This window comes from Aquila chrysaetos, chromosome 3 (genome assembly GCF_900496995.4).
Source record: "Aquila chrysaetos chrysaetos chromosome 3, bAquChr1.4, whole genome shotgun sequence".
NCBI classification, from domain to species: domain Eukaryota; kingdom Metazoa; phylum Chordata; class Aves; order Accipitriformes; family Accipitridae; genus Aquila; species Aquila chrysaetos.
In genome coordinates this window covers 73071685-73089082 of record NC_044006.1, presented here as the reverse complement: position 1 = coordinate 73089082, position 17398 = coordinate 73071685, and the positions used below count along the sequence as shown (strand labels likewise).

The 17398-nt window shown below is 49.7% G+C and overlaps 1 protein-coding gene across 3 annotated transcripts; it reads left to right on the top strand.

The window, feature by feature from the left end:
- Positions 1-520: 520 nt before the first annotated feature.
- Positions 521-16416, top strand: CSRNP1 (cysteine and serine rich nuclear protein 1). Of its 3 annotated transcripts, none has more exons than XM_030010135.1 (5): positions 521-710; positions 7821-8016; positions 10388-10647; positions 11018-11314; positions 12475-16416. In XM_030010135.1, exons 2-5 carry the CDS (start codon positions 7845-7847, stop codon positions 13456-13458), a joined length of 1713 nt encoding a protein of 570 aa, XP_029865995.1. In that variant the 5' UTR covers positions 521-710; positions 7821-7844; the 3' UTR covers positions 13459-16416. The 3 variants fall into 3 exon arrangements, with proteins under 3 accessions (XP_029865995.1, XP_040978593.1, XP_040978592.1); XM_041122659.1 differs by having other exon boundaries at positions 629-707; positions 7817-8016; XM_041122658.1 differs by having other exon boundaries at positions 677-707; positions 7813-8016.
- Positions 16417-17398: the final 982 nt, after the last annotated feature.

Below are 17398 nucleotides of genomic sequence, written 5' to 3'. Positions count from 1 at the left end.
GGGTCCCCAAATTTTTGTGTGACCCAAAACCCCTGCAGTGGCCAAATCTGTTTCGGGGTCCAACCTTTGCCTGGGGGTCCCTAAACCTTTGTGTGACCCCCCCTGCCCCTGCAGTGGCCAAATCTGTTTCGGGGTCCAACTTTGCCTGGGGGCCCCCAACCCTTTGTGGGCTCTGCACCCCTGGAAGCACCCAAACCCCTTTCAGGCTCCCCACCTGCTTCAGGGTCCCCAGCCCCCTGTGGTCCTCAAATCCATTTTGGGGTCCAAGCTGCGCTTGTGGTTCCCTAAACCTTTGCGGGACACCACCCCCCCCCCCCTCCCCCCGCGTGGGACCCACATCCATTTTGGGGTCCGCACCCGTTGTACCCCCCCCCCAATCCCTCCCAGCGTCTCCCGCCTCCCACCGGGGAAGCGGGGGGGGGGGGATCCTGCGGTGCCGGCGGGGCGGGGCGTCCCGCCTGGCCCTGACTCAGCGCCCCGCCCGCCGTAAAGGCGGGAGGGGAGGCGGCGGAGCAGGAAGCCGGGCGGGCCGGGTGCGCGCCGGCCCCGCTCCTGTCACCGCCTGCGTCAGAGCCCGGAGTTTTCCACTGACGAAAAAGGGCAGCGCGGCGCGGCGCGGCGTCAGCCCCGGCCCCGGCAGCGGCAGTAGCGGGAGGCGCCGCGCACAGGCACCGCCGCTGCAGCCGGACTCCGAGAACCCGCCGCCGGAGGTGAGGGGCAGCAGCGCGGCGCCGGGATGGGGCTGAGGGGAGAGCGGTGGTGTGTGTGTGTGTGTGTGTGTGTGTGTGTGTGGCGGGGGGGGGGGTCCGCCGTCCGGGACTGCGGGTCGCGGGGGGGTCCGGTACTCGGCCGTCGGGGCTCCGGTTCAGAGCCGGGTCGGTGCTGGCTCGCCCGTCGCGGGGTCCGGCGCGGTGCTCGGTTACGGGGGGTCCGGGTCGCAGCTCGTCCCGCTGCTCCGTCGTCCGGGGGTGGTTGGGAGGAGTGTGTGTGTGGGGGGGGGGGGGGGTCCGTCTCGGTTCCCCGCCGTCCGGACCCGGGCAGGCGCGCCGCTGCGGCGCCGTCTGGCCGAGCTGCTCCGGCCCGGGGGCGAGGGGAGACCGGCGGGGCTGGGGCTGGGGCTGGTCCGGTGTCGGGGGGGGGGGCGGTCCGGGACCCCCCGGGGCAGCGGGACCGCGTTCCCCGGCAAGGGGTGTAGGGGGGGGGGGTGTCTTTGCCGCTCCCCCCCCCCCGGCCCGCCCGCACTTTCCCATCGGCAGAAAACGCTGTGCCGTATACACATATAAATCCCTAATTATTTATTTATTTGGAGTAGCGCTGAGTTTTTTCCCCCCCCTGTCAGTTAAGGCTCCGCTCCATCTTTACGGCTGCGGTTCCAATTTTCTGATGTTGAAAGAAAGGCGCGGGGGGGTGGTGGTGGTGTTGGGGGGGGAGAAGGAGAGCCTTGCCTGCTCGCTCTTCCCCAAATCTCCCCGGCTGGGGATGCTTTCCCGTCGCTACAGCAACACCTACCGACCGGCGCACGGATGGACGGACGGACGGAGAGCGGGCACCCCCCCCACCCTCACCACCACCGCCCGCTGCCTCCCGAAATAAAATCAGGGCTTTTACAGCGCACCTGAGAAAAAGAGGGAGGGGAAAAAAAAAAAAACAACCAACCAACCAAACCCAACAACAAACAAAACTACTAAGTTTTCTCACTGTGGGATTTTCTTTTTTTTTTTTTTAATTGCTTCCCCCCCCCCCCCCCCCCCACCCCCGGCATCCTCCAAAGTGTCTGTCACCTCCAAGTTACATAATGTCGCTGTAGGAAGAGGCTGACACATAGGGACAGCCCTTTCCTAAAGCAGCCCTGCCTCACTAACGTCTGTAATGACAGCGCCTCGGTGGGATGGAGAGAAAACCCTCACGGCCATATACAAACCTCAAAGTCTTGTCATTTGTTACAGGGAACTCATGAGCAATTATTATTTTTTTCTTCTTCTTCTTTTCCACGAGAATTTTTTTTTTTATTTTTCCTCTGCTGAGCAGTTTGCAGATGAGGCCAGTCAAGGTTGGGGAGTTTATTTTTGGGATGGTGCGTGCGTTTGTTCTCCGTGCGGAGAGACTCTGCAGCTCCCGGCAAGCCTTTAATAATTCAGCGCAGGAAATGTGTGCGTATATATAGCAGGCAAGGTAATGCACAGCGTGTACCTACAGGAGGACAAATATGGAAACCTGGTGTGAATTATTCATGAGGTGTAATCAAATAGAGGATTTTCCTAGACAAAGCACACTTCGCCGTTTTCATATTTATTACAGCACAATCTGCGCCGAGTACATTTGAACCTCATTTCATTTGGGCCGTGTCAGATAACCTTTAATGTATTTGCTAATGTTTCTTATTTACCTTTCAAGCTGTCAGCGAGAAATAAGGGCTTGATAGGAAAATCTGGAAACCTTTTTTCTTTGTGGCCTTCTGAAAATTAGTAGATGGAGTAAATGCTTCTGATGCTCTTCCCGGGAAAGGCGTTTTGCCTGTTCAGTCTCTGGCAGGAGAATAAACTCGTGGTGCTACGAACTGATTCATACTCCTGCTCGGCGGCACGGGGTACTTTGGGTTTTGCTGTTGCATAGTAGGCAGAGGCTATTTTTAACCGGAGCAAGGTTATGAAACCTTAGACCCAGCTGGGTGAAAATAATCTGGTCTGAACTGGAAAGCACAGCTTGCGTGGCTGGGAACACGCACGGGACTGTCCCCCGGAGGGTCCTAGTGGGATGATCCCACTCGCCTTGGCCCTGGTCAGCCCCAAAATTGGGAAGTGGTGTCATCGTGGAGGCTGTCACAGCGGCGCGGGGGAAACCACTTAAGTAAATATGCAAAGAATTAAAATAGTTAAATGAACGAGCAATGAATCAGTGTTGATAGCGTGGTGATTATTAAGTAACCCAGAGGCGTTACTGGAATCACCGCTGCTGTTAGACATGAAATATCTGGGATAGCTAAACGGGAAGCTCAGCTCTGCACCAGTTCTTGGTGATACTCGCACCAAGGTCGCCTGACCCGCAATAAACAGAGGTGTGCAAATAAACACCGACCCCCAAAACTCCCCCGTGTTTGCTCCGCGAGTCGCTTTCGGAGCCGTACCTGGCTAAAATATGCAGTGGTGGTTTTTAAACTAATATTTACTCCTGCTAGACCTGCACAGCCACTGCGGCTCTGGGGGAGGGAGCGGGAGCCGCTCTGACTCACGGCTCAGCAGTGTTGTGAACTCGCTGCCGGCACCCGAGCCCTCGTCCCGGTGTGCCGGGAAGAGTCCACTTTGGCTTCCCGGGCTGCAGGCAGACAGCTGTGCTTGTAAAGTTGGCAAACAGGCTCAAAAAGTCCCTGAAAAATAAATACTTTTAGTGCATTGCACTGAGGTGTTTTGTTTTATTTTGTTTTTACCCAAATTGCTTTGCAGAAGAAAGTTTCCTTTCAATAGCTCATGCGTAGATTTGGGATCCTTGCATTCTTTAGGATGCTCCACCGACAGAAACCCCAAAATTTAAAATGTCCTTGCTCGTAGGTGTTCTCCTGCAATACCATGGGAGTTGTGGCACAAGCAAATGCAGCTGCTGGACTTGCTGGGAGAAGTTTCCTTTACGTTGCTTGCACTGCTGCATTTGCCTGCCCGGTGCAAAGCACATACACAGCCCCAAAATATAATGCCAAAACATCTTCTCCGCGTACTTCTGCACAAAGCTGTGATGCCTCTTAGTGCAGTCTCTTATAAATAGACTAACTGGACACTGGTAGGGGTTTTAGTTGCCTTCCTCTGCGCTCAGCTAAACAAATGCCAAACCTTCTTAAATCTAAATTACTCGAAATATTTACTGTTGAGACGTCGTCCAAGAGGAGGATAGTTAAAACATTAATTCCTCGCATTCCAGTGTATTAGGGCTTTACCCTGCGACTTGCCGAGCGCCAGAAATGGGACTTTGCAGATTCAATTCCCTTCCCCCCAACTAGAGAGCTAACCCCCTCACTCCCCCCACCCAAACTTTAATGCTTTTTAAAAAAAAAAAAAAAAAAAAAAGGAGGGAGAGAAAAAGAAAGGAATGCACATCTGGGCTAAATATTTGTTAGAAAGTATTCCCAGGATAGTGGGAGTTCTGGTGCCAGAGAGGAATTCCTGCGGGTTTGATCCATTGCATTATGTACTTGTTCCAAAAGCTGTTTTCAGTAAAATAGATGAGTAAGAAGTCTTAGCCAAGAACAGAATGTCTTTTTTGGCAACTAAAAGGAAGATAGGATTATTTTATTTCAGGTTATGTAAAAAAAAAAAAAGGAAAGAGCGAAGAAGGTGGTAAAATCCTGCGCTCAGTGGTTCCTGCAGAGATTTGCAATGGCAAGCACAGATATATAGATATATATTTTTTGGTTGGTTGGTTTTTTCCATGCTGCTGTGCACGTTTTTGTGACTTCTTTGTAAGACATCAGTGTGGATTTAAGATTACTTGCGGAATTACTGCAATTAAAATGTCCTCGCTGTGTCTGAATTGGCCTCTGGGTTTTTTTGGCTGAGCGGCCAGTGGTTTCAGCGACATGGCTTTCAAGGCAGCGTCCAAATCGTTGGCGTGATTTCTGCTCCCAAGTGCCGGGGTGAGGAGGGGAGGAGAGGATCGTCTTCACCTTGACGGCAAAACCCCTGTCTGGAGGACTTTTTTGGGGTGGATACAAGTAGATGCCGATGGGTGCAGCCCCACTACATCGCGTATAGCTCCTGAGAAGGATTTGAAAACTTGACCTGGAAAACGTCGCAGCCATAAATCAGCAAAGAGGGGTAAGGCGTTACAGGGGGAAAATTAATGTGTTTTGGCTGGTGGGCAACAGGTTCACCAGCTTTTTCCCATTAATTGAGAATCATGTCTGCACGACACCTACTTTGCATTAACAAAACAATAGGTGTTTTGAATAAGACAGTCTGCCAAAGGTGGTTTTTTTTCCTATGCATTTGGCTTGTTCTCATAGATGGGAGATGCACGCACCTCCCTTCATCCTTCTGCCAGACGTGGCTAATCAGCAATGATAGTATTTAAAAAAAAAAAAAAATAAAAAAAAAAATTGCACCATCTTATACACAGCTTGACTTGGCTCTGGCTTGGTGTTTGTGTTAATTCGGTTAGCTTGCTTGAGGAAAAGGCTTCGTTTTTTTATCGCTGTGTGGTTTGATGGGAGGCGGCGTGGCTCGTGATTGTCACTGTTGGGTTTGCAGGCGACATGAGCATCAGGGCTGCATCGCTCTGCAGCATCACGATGTCCGCCTTCTCGCTTCTCTAGGAGTGCTGAAGACCAGGTAAATCCCAGCAGAAATGGATGTTGCGTGGGTTGCTTTTTTTTTTTTTTTTGGTGCGGACCTGAGAGTTATCCCTGTTTTAGCGGTGTGATTTTGGCTGCTCCAATACCCTCTGGTGTCTCCCGTGACGCTTGGATGTGGTCACCATCGCATCTCCGAGGGCGTTTGCCATTGGACATGTGTCCTACGGGCTTTTTGGGAAGCTGGTTTCTCCCTCCCTTGGCTAGACAGTGGCATCCTTCACCGGCAACATCGGAGGTGTCCTTTGGAGCCGCGAGCGGTCGCTCTGTGGTGCGAACTGATGCTCTTTCAAGCCACGTGTGGGACTTTTTTTTGCAAAGTTTTTGGCCGCTCTGCGTGGACGATGGGGTTGGCTGGGATGAACAAACCTCTGGCTGCAGCCCAGGCTTTGATTCGGACCCCTGCCATGGATTTGGAGGGTTTCTTTGCTCCTGGTTGTTTCTTAAATTAAATGTGAGGCAGAGCAGAAGGCACACACACACACAAGAAGAATAAAAATAAGAGGTTTGTAAAGGCAGCCAGGTAGGTGGTTTAGGCGTCGTGGCTGCCTTCGAGCTCCGCTTTGCCAGGGCGCGGGCGGTAAAGGGGTTAATCCAGGTGTCAGGTAGGACGTGTGCTGCTGGGGCTGGAGGGTGGCCAAATCCACCTTCTCCCCATCTGTTTTGGATTAAGGCCAAAAAACCAACAACCCCTCCATGGCAAAACCACCTGCAGCTCCGGGGCTGCCGAGGAGGAGGAGGAGGAAGAGGAGGAGGACGGATGGTGGGGATCACCTCTGCCGGGCCCCCAAGTTCAGGGGGCCGTGGGGGATGCACTGGCTCCGTAGGAGCGCACTGCAGTGAATGATTAACTTCTTCAGGCTGAGGAACTGCTTCATCCAGGGATTTTTTTGACCTTTTAGGGGACTATTGTCTCCTGGGAAGCTGTTGGTAAACATAATTAACGAGGGCTGGCGCAGGGCTTTGAAGGCGCTGCGCGTGCTCCCGTCCTGCTACGTGTTCGTGTGCGGTGCTGTCGAGATATTGAGAATCCCGTCGTTCGGAGGTTGTGAAGCCGGTGTGTTTTCTCTGCCGCCTGCTTAGGGCTGTCAGGAGGGCAGGTTTAGTGTTTTGGGTTGTTTTTTTTTCTTTTTTTTTTTCAGAGACTTAAATTAACTTCAGACATGCAAAAGAGGGTGAGAAAGTGCTACGGTTACAAAGAACAAATTTGGCAGGTGGAGGAGTTTCAGCTGGCGGGAGGGGATGGGGACCGGGTGTCTGGCACCCCCGTATCTGCACTGTCACCATTCTGGGGGCTGTATGTGTCTGTCCCAGTGTCATCCGCGTGTTAGGGATGCTTTAGGTTTTGTGTATTACCTCTGGTTTTATTGAAGCACCGGGGTGGCTGGTAGCATCCCACGTTGCTGGGGCTCTCCCCACCTTGCTGGAGGGAGTTTCTGGCCTGGGGCTGCATATCTCCCACTGCGATTGTGCCTTACAGCCCGGTGGGATGGGGTCAAAGCAAGTCACTCCTCCGGCAGCAGCCTGTTCTCAGCTTTGGGTACGGCTCACTGGCTTCAAAATAAGCTGGCAGTGACTTCTGCAGAAGCAGGGGCATCTGGTGCGGTATTGCCAGCGTGTAAAAGGAGAAACAGTCCATCATCTATGCAAGAGCATCTCAGCTTAGGTGGGCTCTGATATCCGTTAGCCTATTGTAGGCAAAGTGTGTAGCTTTTGTGCAATTTCAGGAGACAAAAACCCACAAACTTTATAAAAGCAAAAGTTAAAAGATGCAACAAAGTTATTTTTGTTTTTTCTTTCTTTCCTTTAAGATGAACAGGGGAAAAGCATGCAGGAAATTTAGGAATCTAGGCAAGTACAGAGTTCCTTTGTTTTTAATTAGCTGCGTTGTTTTTAATTGCTACTATGCTTGATACATAACCCAGCCTAAACAAGAATAGCTTATTGAATGGAGGACTGACTATGAAAGGCACCGTGAGGAGAAGGGCTGTTCTTCACAGTTGATATATTTGTATTTCAGTGCTTCATTTAATAAGTCTGTTTCCCCAGGGGGCTGTAGCAAGTAAATCATGCCAACAGATTGTTCTCTGCAAACTGGCTTATTTTTGTAATTAGCAAGACGTTAAAGCTGTAACTGCATAGGAAGCGATCTGGGTAAGGAGTTAACATAAAAGAATTAGTAAGCAAAATGTAATACTTATTGTTTGATAACATTTGTGTTGATTGAATTGGTTTCCGGACAGTTTGTTGTCTGCGGCAGTCGTTTTTTCTGCAGCGTCGTAAAATGGGAGAGAAAGTCAGCAGGTGTGCACAGTGAGGGTAGTAAGGTGTGTTTTTTGCGGGGGAGCACTTTTTGGGAACCATACCTGCGTGGCCAGGTGGACCTGGCAGAGAAGCCTTGCTGGGGGTTAAAGCCGTCCTGCTCATCACCAGAAACTGCCAATATTTCCCCCGCTTTATTTTGCTTTTCTCCTTTCTTTTCCAGTTGTATGAAAAATACGGCGTCACCATGAGCGGAGTATTGAAAAGGAAGTACGAAGAGCTGGGGGATGACAGTACCTACTGCTCCTCCTCCTCCTGCTCCCCCCTCTCCTCCTCAGCGTCTTCGGGCTGGGAGTCGGACGAGGAGAGCTCCCGCGGAGAGCCCAAGCCCAGCTCTGCCTTAACGCCCAGCTTCACCCGTGAGTATCTCCGGCAGCCCCTTTCCTGGGATCAGCCGTGCCTCTGCATGGGTTTTTTTGTAGCGTGGTGGTGGGTCGTCACCATGCAGAGACCCCCTTGAAGCACATCTTTACGAGTGAAAGTGGCCGTAACACCAGCTCCCTGTCATTACACCAATTGATCTTCATTTTATAATCGGCCAGCATCCTCAGGGTAGTCTTCCTCAGCCCTTCCTCCCAGCATTTATCATTCCTTTGTAATGTTTTTGCTGAAGTCCAAGTTTCCAGGAATAGAAACCCAAGGACCTGGGTGTGCAGAGGCATGCAGGTGCCTCCAAGCCAGTGCTGTAGGACCATCCCACCATCCCTCAATCAATAGCTGTCAAGCTATTCCATAGGCAAAAACTAAACAGACAGCAAGGCCCATAACACTGGTTTTTAAAAATGATTAACCAGTATGGTAATTACTGTTTCAGAGCTCGTTTCCTACATAAGTTGGGTACTTTGCCAAAGAACATGACACGTTTGACATTGCCTCCGCTGTTAGTACAGATAAATGCTATTTTGTTTTCCCAGCAATATCAGTTTTGAGAGCTTTTAGGAAAACACACAGAAGACAAGGTTGTAAAATCCTTTATCTGCCATGTGAAGGGAAAAATAAAAAATACAATAGGGGACCATCTTCATGGAGGAGAAATAGTCCAACCTAGTAAATTATACTGAACACCCACTGTATATAGCAGTTAAGGTCTACTTAGCAGACATACACAAACACGCAGTGGTCTGAAAAGGCTTTAGAAGTCTTGTAATAATAAAGAGTCTCATTCTTGCTTGTCTTCCCAGGTTTTGTGACAAAACAATGAACTTTTTGTATTCTCTGGCTCAATTGGAAAAGGGTCAGGAATGGGAAAACAATTTCGGAGGAGGGGTGCGGGGAGAGAGAAGCAAATGCCAAAGTGCAGCAGCTCAGCTGATAGATGATCGTGGTGGTTAACTTGCCTTTTGATAAAGAGCTAATGTTTTAGAAGATTGAGTCAAGGTTATTATGAAAATGCAACGCGCAGTGCAAAGATATCATCAAAGCAACTGCAGAGCCCAGTGTGAAACCCCCAGCTATTTAGCAGAAGCTGCTGACGCAGCTGGGTGAACACTTTTTTTTTTTTTTTCACATGAAACTGAAATGCTATATTTTGGCAAGTGAGACTTGTGAAACATGGGTGCAGCTAACTGTCCGTTCTTACACTTTCCCAGCCACCGGGGCCAGCCAAACCAGCCGAGCCCCTCGGGTTTTCGGCCGTCCTTTCGGTTGGCTCCCTGCAGTAGGGCTGCCCGCAGCTCTGCCGTCCAAAGAGCGGGGCTCGGATCCCAGCTCTGCAGGAGTCACCCATCCTTTCTGGGTTATTTTTTTCCCATATTCTCCGTGGTGGCAACCAAGACATCCATGTCCCAGCAGAGAATGGGACCAAAAAACCTCACCGCCATTATCTGTGCATAGCTGACTCTCGTTCCTGACACGCTCACGCCGCACAAAAAGCAGCTCTGTAACCCAGTATCACTGCGTTTCGCTTTGCTTTTCATGGCCAGCTACATTCGTGGAAACTCACTTACTGTGAAACTGCCCTGGCTAATTAGTCCACCTCTGCTACATTTGCACGTGCAAATGTGCAGAACCAGGTATCTCTGGAGAGGCTCCGTTTTAAATGGTGTGTAGCATGTTTCAGCAGTTTAAGATAAACCAGAGTCATGTATTGCCATGTTTACCCTAGGATCACCTGCATAAAGATTAACATCTTTGCAGCTGCTCTCAAATGAGTCTCTTGAGAATAAACTATAGATTCATAGTTCCTCCCAGTGGATGGTGAAAGGAAGTACCAGAAAAACAGCCGTTTGGGCTATTTTCTGCCCTGCCACAAAAGCTGGAGCCACACAGCGCTGGAGTGTCGGTGCTCCGGCATCCCAGGAGCAGACCATAAGCTCCTGAATGTGGGGCAGGGTGCTTGGGTTTAGAGCAAGACAGGCGTGTAGGATGGTTTGTTGCTTGTTCGTTATGCTCTGCTTCACGTAAAGAATAAGCAAATATATGCTTCCTGAAGGAAGTCAAGCGGGAAGGAGAAGCAGCAGCCGTTTCTTGGGGTGAATCTGATCAGTGACTCTGATGCATCGGGACTTGGCTTAGTTTCCTCTGCATCCTCATCCCACCTTTGAAGTATTAGATCCTAAAACACCAGAAGCCGTCAAGCGATGTTGCACCCTTGTCCCATCATGTCCCTGTTGAGAGAGTAATTTCAAGTCCTGCCTGTTTGTAGTATTTACAGCCTGTTTGTAATATTTCTGTCCTGTCTGCAGGATGGCAGTACTGACTTTGTGCTTTTTTTTCTTCCCCCATTTTTAGCCACGTCTATCTTGAAGAAATCCAAGCGACTAAAGAAGAACAATGTGGAGTTTGACCGGGTCACTGTGTTTTACTTCCCACGCTGCCAGGGGTTCACGAGCGTGCCTAGTCGTGGGGGCTGTACCCTGGGGATGGTGAGCAAACACAGCTCCTCCCGGCAGTTCACACTAGCGGAGTTTTCAAAGGAGCAGGAAAACGTTCGTCGGGAGAAACTCGAAGAGAAATTAAAAGAGGAGAAGTTGGAAGCGTTGAAGTGGAAAGTGAGTAGGAGCGTGGGGCTGGGTTGCTGAGGAGCTGGTAGATATTGTTAGTTAGTGGCCGGTTTTTAGTAGGAGCCTCTCTGAGACCTGGGGGCATCAGTCCTTAACCCTGTTTAGGTCTCCAAAAAACACAGGCTCTGGTGTGCGATTTACAGCTCATTTCTTCACCTTCGCAAAGTGATGGAAAAGACACTGAACTCCGCTTGTCGGGTGTCTGTCAGGTCTTTGGGGGCTCTGATGCACATGTTGGTCCTGGGGTTGGCCACCGTGGGGGGCAGATCTTTTCTTTCTTGTTTCTCCTGACCTGGGGGTGCTGATGGCTCTGTGTCCCCCACAAGTCCCTAACGCTTTGCCCATTTGTTGCCCTTAGCTAACCATGAACGGCACGAAGGAGTCGGAGGAGGCCAACCAGCTCACCATCGAAGACATCTCCGATGATGACATTGACGTCAGCAACGTGGACCTGGAGGACGGCTTCTTCCTCCAGCCCTACCCCGCCAAGAAGAGACGCGCGCTGCTGAAAGCCGTGGGGGTGAAGAAGATCGACAAGGAAGAGAAGCGGGAGCTGCACAACATCCGCCTGTCCCGGGAGGACTGCGGCTGCGACTGCCGGGAGGTCTGCGACCCGGAGACCTGCAGCTGCAGCTTGGCAGGCATTAAATGTCAGGTACTGCCCTCGCCTCTGGGCACGGGGGAAAAGCCGTGGCTCCAGCTGATGTGTATGTTAAAGCAGGGAGGGTTTGAGCGAGCAGGACAGAGTTAGGGCAGCCTGTAAAATGCATCTGTTCCCACCTGCGCTCGGAGCGAAGCAGGCGAGAAAAGCTCTTAGAGATGCTCCCCAGGCTGCGAGGCAGACGCTGCTTGAAAGCGTCCACTTCCCAAATCACACGTGCAGCCGTCCCTGCACTGCTGCTGCAGCCGTGGGGATGTGTCTGAGCCTGCAGCGTGAATGCACCTGCCCCATCCGTTCCCACGAGACCTGTACCTGCTTGGTCTCCTGTTGGAGATAGGCCACGTGGGAATGTCTTCGTAAACGAAAGCTTCTTGCTCCTCACGCGAGGCTGCGATTTGTCCTCCTCCCCCTGTTTTTATTTTTAATTTTATTTTCCCTTGGTGTGTGTCACAACTCCCAGCGCGCTCAGGCAAACGTGGGAGTCTCGGCTGAGTGTCATCCCACAGCTAGCTGTGCAGACCACCTGCAAAGTGGGATAATCCTTCCATATTCAATTAGCTTATTATATTTTTCATTTTATTTTTTATGGGTGCCTGCCTGGCTATGTTTGGGGAGCCATATCACCTATTCTGGGTGCCACTCACTCCCTCGATGCCGTGGTTGCAGGCTGGGGGTGGTGTAGGGTGAGTGTGCACAGGCAGGTGGGTGCACACAGGCTGACGGGTGCTCCATGTGTGTGTCACAGCTCCCCTCTAGTGGCTGCTGCTAACAGGGACATAAAGGTGCCACAGATGCCTGTTGAGCAATTTGTCCTTATCTCGGCAAGGGGCAGAAGCTCATGATATGGATCAGGTATTAAATATCATGATGTAATATATAAAAATTCATGTTTGCCCCCTTACATCTCCTTTTGGAGCATTATATTTTGCTTTTTTTGGAACCTTTTAACTTTCTTCAGTTGTACTGAAATCCAACGTTTTTATGACAACCCTTCAAAAGAGCAGGGTGTCTTTTTTTTTTTTTTTTTTTTCCAGTCTGCTTTTAAACCCCTCAGCTGTTATTTGGTTTCTCAGGGCAGGTGAGTCGCGAGTGTTTTCGATTTTGTGCCGCCGGGTTCAGTTCTAACCCTCCGCCTCTGCTTCTCCCCGTGCCAGATGGATCACACCTCCTTCCCCTGCGGCTGCACCAAGGACGGCTGCGGCAACACCGAGGGCAGGATCGAGTTCAACCAGGCCCGCGTGCAGACCCACTTCATCCACACCATCATGAAGCTGGAGCTGGAGAAGCAGCAGCAGAGCAGCGAGAAGGTGGCGGAGGCCGAGCCCCCTTTTCGGGAGCGGCTCCCGCCCTTGGGATGTGCGACGGGTAAGGGCTCCTTGGAGGAGCGTGCGGTGCCGCTGGCACCCGCCTTCCAGTTCAGCCCGGACCTGGAGGCTCTGGGGGAGAACAGCTGCAGCAGCGACATGACGGACTCCTCCATCTCCTCCCACCCCAGCGAGGACCTGGAGGAGCCCTACGAGAGCCTCCCCTCCGACAAATCCCAGTCGGACGTGGACGACGACGGCTTGGCGCGCATCCTCCACTTCAACGACTCGGATGCTGAGGAAGAGGGTGGCCGTGGCCAGGATGACCTAAGCTGCTTCCATGCCGCCGACTTCTTCATCGAGGACCACAGCGGCGAGGCCAAGCCTGTCCCCGGCCACTTGTCCCACCTCTCCGAGTGCCTGGACGAGAACGCCAACCAGGACGGCGGGGGTTTGCTGGAGGATGCTGCCCACGCGCGGTGCGATGGGCTGTCGTGCTGCGCCTCATCCCCGGCTGAGCCCTGCTCCAAGAGCTACGCCGACCTCAGCCTTTCCTCTGACTCCTTGGATTTCTTCCAGTCCTTCTCGGACTATAACTTGGGACCCCTTTACAACTCCTTAAAGGAGTATGAGAACCTCGATAACTTCTCAGCGTTACAGTTTCAGTTGCCTAATTTCCCCAGCTTCCCGCAAGCCGGAGATCAGGGCTCCTGTTTCTTGGAGTCCCTCATCGGCTTGTCCGAATCCGTCCCTGAAACCCCGGCCCCTTTCACAGACAATCAACTTTTGGAGGATGCCATCAAGTCGTCGTTGATGGAGACGGTGAAAGTGTGAAATGCCCGTGTGGCTTGGGCGGCAAGGACCGGTGCCAAAAGGAAAACCGAAGCAGTCTGATGGGCAAACTTTCACAGAAAGGATGATGCGCTACTCAAAAATAAGGAGGAAAAAACAACAAAAAAAAGACTTTCTAAGCAAACAAACTATTTTTGGTCTTTATAGAACGTGGACGTTTTGACATACTGCAGCTACAATCAGTTCTCTCGCTGTTTGTGCAAAAATTTCTAAACTTTCATGATGGGGTGGGGTGGGGAGGGAGGGAAAAAGACTTTCACGTATTAATTTCCTTGTGTTTTGTATGAAAAGACCTGTTGAGAAATGCTCCTCGCTAACGTTGCCAGTCGTACGTACAGCCCCTTCTAGAAATGTTTCAGTGTTGCAGGAACTTTTTAAGACAACTTTTTGAAGCTGTATTTATTGTGAAAATTTGTGGTTTGCGTAAGAGTTAGCCCAACACACTCTTATGTTTAAATCAGACAAGGTTTACAGAAGAGATCCGTACACTATATACATAATCATTCTTCATCTATTTATTGCAAATTCCAGAATTTAACTAGCCACCGAAGCTTGAACTAGCATGAAACCTTATTTAAATTGGTAATACCTCAGATGTATTATGTGTACAATCATATTTTTTTGCATAATATATCTGTATTTATTTATTTTCTACCTGTAGTACATGAATAGCACTGTGGTTTATCAATGACCTGGAAGGGCAATAAGGTCTTCAGCAGCACCCATCCTTAAAGACGACCCTGTTTTTTCTGAGTCTGAAGGATGTTGGCTGTTTGGTCCTCATTTCACATTTCTAAAAGAGCCGAACGCAAGCGGGTGGGAGGGGGGACACGGGGGAAACATTTGTGCAACGTCCTTTGGCTTCTATCAGCCCTCTAATAGACAGGATGATGGTGTCTGATCTCCATAATATCGCTATGGAGAGCAAAACAAGCAAAACCTTTAACTATTCAAGAAATAACATGAACTAGCTGTATTTAAGCAAAAAAAACCCCAAAACCCTTTTCATAAATTATTTTATAATTTATTTAATTTCCTTAGGATTTGGCCATGAGATCTTTCCCGATCAGTTATGGTGCCTGAATATGCAGAGGAACTGTTAGCAGCGGTGGGGGGATGTAACGAGAAGGACCTTTGCAGCCCTGGGGAGGCTTTGGGAGAGCAAAGCTGCAGCAGCAACACTGAGCTCATGCTCCTCAGCAAGTGCTCCTCAGGACTCCCCAACGTCGAGGGTATCGCAGCTCCAAAATCTAGTGGGTCAGACTGTTTATACTATTATTTTTTTTTATATAGGTAAATTGGTAAATCAAGTGAAATGGATGGATATGAAGGTTATTGGGTTATTTATCCTTTGAATACGGTTTTAGAGGGAAGAAAAAGTAATGCCTGAAAATAAAGCTGAAAAACTTGAAGGCTTTTGTTTCATAAAATGAGAGAAATCGTCATGTTTAGGAAGGATATTGGAGGCCCTCCTGGCCTTTTGCTATTTAAATCAGTCTGAGAACATGACACTATTTGGCCACGAGATGTAACTGGACATAAAATCTGTACGTCAGTGATACACTAAGTGCCTATGCCAGCGGTATGGAAAAGAAAAAACAACTGGCTTTAAAACCTACTGGCTTTAAATCCCCCCTTGGAAAACATGGGATTTGGTGATGGGAGCAATTCCTGGCATTACCGGCACCGGGGGGAGGCGGCAGCTCGGGCATCCCAGCCCCACCGCCCTGGGAGCGGGGTGCTGGTGGGAGCTCCTGGGGTGTGCGCAGACACCTAGATGGGGGAAAAAAAAAATAAAAAAAATCCAGATTTGCGGATTTTTTCCATTGGCTGAACTGTTTATATCCCCAACAACAGGAATGGTGCTCTTGGGTACCTGGAATTCAACAGGCACCTCATGCCAACCTGCCAGCAATTTAGGAAACTTCTGGCGTACGAATATGGCAAAGGCTGGGTTGTTTGTGGTTTTGTGTGTTTTTTTTTTTTTTTTTTAAATCATTGTTATTACTATTTAATTGTACATCTTCCCTGGTATTGAGCCGGTCAACTTGGAAGCGGAGCTGACCTGCCGCGGCCGTGAGTGGGTGCTCGCCCCACGCTCGCTGCCGCATCCTCCTGCAAAGCATCGCCCCCGGGGACCTCCCCGCCGGGCAGGAGGGCGACTGTAGGAATACTACTGGCAGATGGAGGATTTCCTGGACATATATATATATATATATATATATATATTATTACTATTTTTTTGTTGTTGTCGTCATTTCTTTAGGCTGAAAAATCCCCTTCAGTTATCTCCTAGGTGGTAGTTTCTATCCTTCAGACTGCATCAAAAATACTGACAGTTGAAAGTCTGGTACCATTCTGTATTTATTGGCACTAATATATTTTATAACATTCCTAGGTTTCTCTGCATATATATATTTATATATATAAAATATATGCATATATTTTATATATATATATATATACACACACTTTTTTTTTTAAAGAATGACGGGGATAGACTCTTGCCTTTGTGGATTTTTTCTATAATTTATTCTTTTTATTTGTTTTGGTGCCAAAAAAAAAAAAAAAAGATTTTTTTATCTTTTTTTTTTTTTCAGGGCACTGAATTGTAAATATATAATTTTTTTTCTTCTCGGTATCTGTGTAAAAAGTTGCCTGTTAAACAGTTTAAAAACTGGGTATTTATTGACACAATCTGTAATTATCTAATGTATTGATTGAAACGCTTTGGTTTCAACATAGCTTTATTTTAGCTTTCTTTGTGTATATATTGTGATTATGTTGCTTAAAGGTACAAGTTAAAAAAAATGCTTTATTTTTACCTTATCCATTTGCATTTGTTTATAAAAAAGCATATTTGTCTACAGCTGCTGTCTCTCATTTCATCAAAGCAATATGAAGAAATTTCCATTACACTTTCAATAAAAGAATTTTGTTTGAATATGGCAGCACCTTAACCTTGTTTATCCTTTACCGTGGCTCAAAAATGTGGATGATGGGTGTGTACACTGCATGGTATGTCATAGTTGTTCCTTTTTTCGTTTTTGCCTTTTTTGACCTCTTTTTGAAGCTAATGGGTGCCTGGGCCTTCCCATCCCAAGTGTCGAGATGGGAGCATCCTCCCAGGGCACGAGCAGCCCTTGTCCAAGCCTGATGTCCTCCAAGAGGTTTCTCCTGAGCTTGGGGACCCCTGTTGCTTCTCTTACCACCCCCCCCCCCCCCAAAAAAAAAAAAAGCAGCCCAGAGAAGAGCATCCCCATGCCCTCGCGTGGGGGAAAGGCGCGGGGGGAGCGTGGGAGGCTGAGCCCCAGCACGGGGCCAGTCCCATAGTGGGAAACCAGCCGTAGGGTCTGTCCCCGGAGCGAAGGGGACGTCTTCCATGGAGAGGCATGGAGCCGAGGCAGCTCATCCATCCCCGCGGAACCCTCCTCCGTGTGTGGCAGCTGGGTTGCAAGAGCGGTTTCTCCCAGGGCTGGGACTAGAAGAGACCTTTTTTTGGCAATTTGCTTGATTAATTTGAGGGCAAAAATGTGATGCAACCTCTTGCTTGGCGGAGCAAGACCTGTGGCCCGGAGAGCATCTCCCGAGGCTCCCGGGGTGTCCCCGGCGCATCGCTCTGTGGTGGCACGTGACAATTGTCCTGTTCAAGTTGCTTCCTGCTCTTGTGTGACACAATGCCTTTTTTTTTTTTTCCCCCCCCCCTAAAAAAAACGTAAAATTCAGTGCATGGGGCTGGCATCCAGCTGTGTTGTTTCCCCAGCTTGCTTGGCTTGTGGATGGTGGCTGCCCCTCTCCATGGGACGATGGAGAAGACAGTGATGGTGGCAGCATCCCCATCGCCAAGGAGCATATAGGAGAAATCTTGGGAAACCCTTGGGAATCCCTGGAAACCTCTTTCCCTCACAGGCTACAAACCATT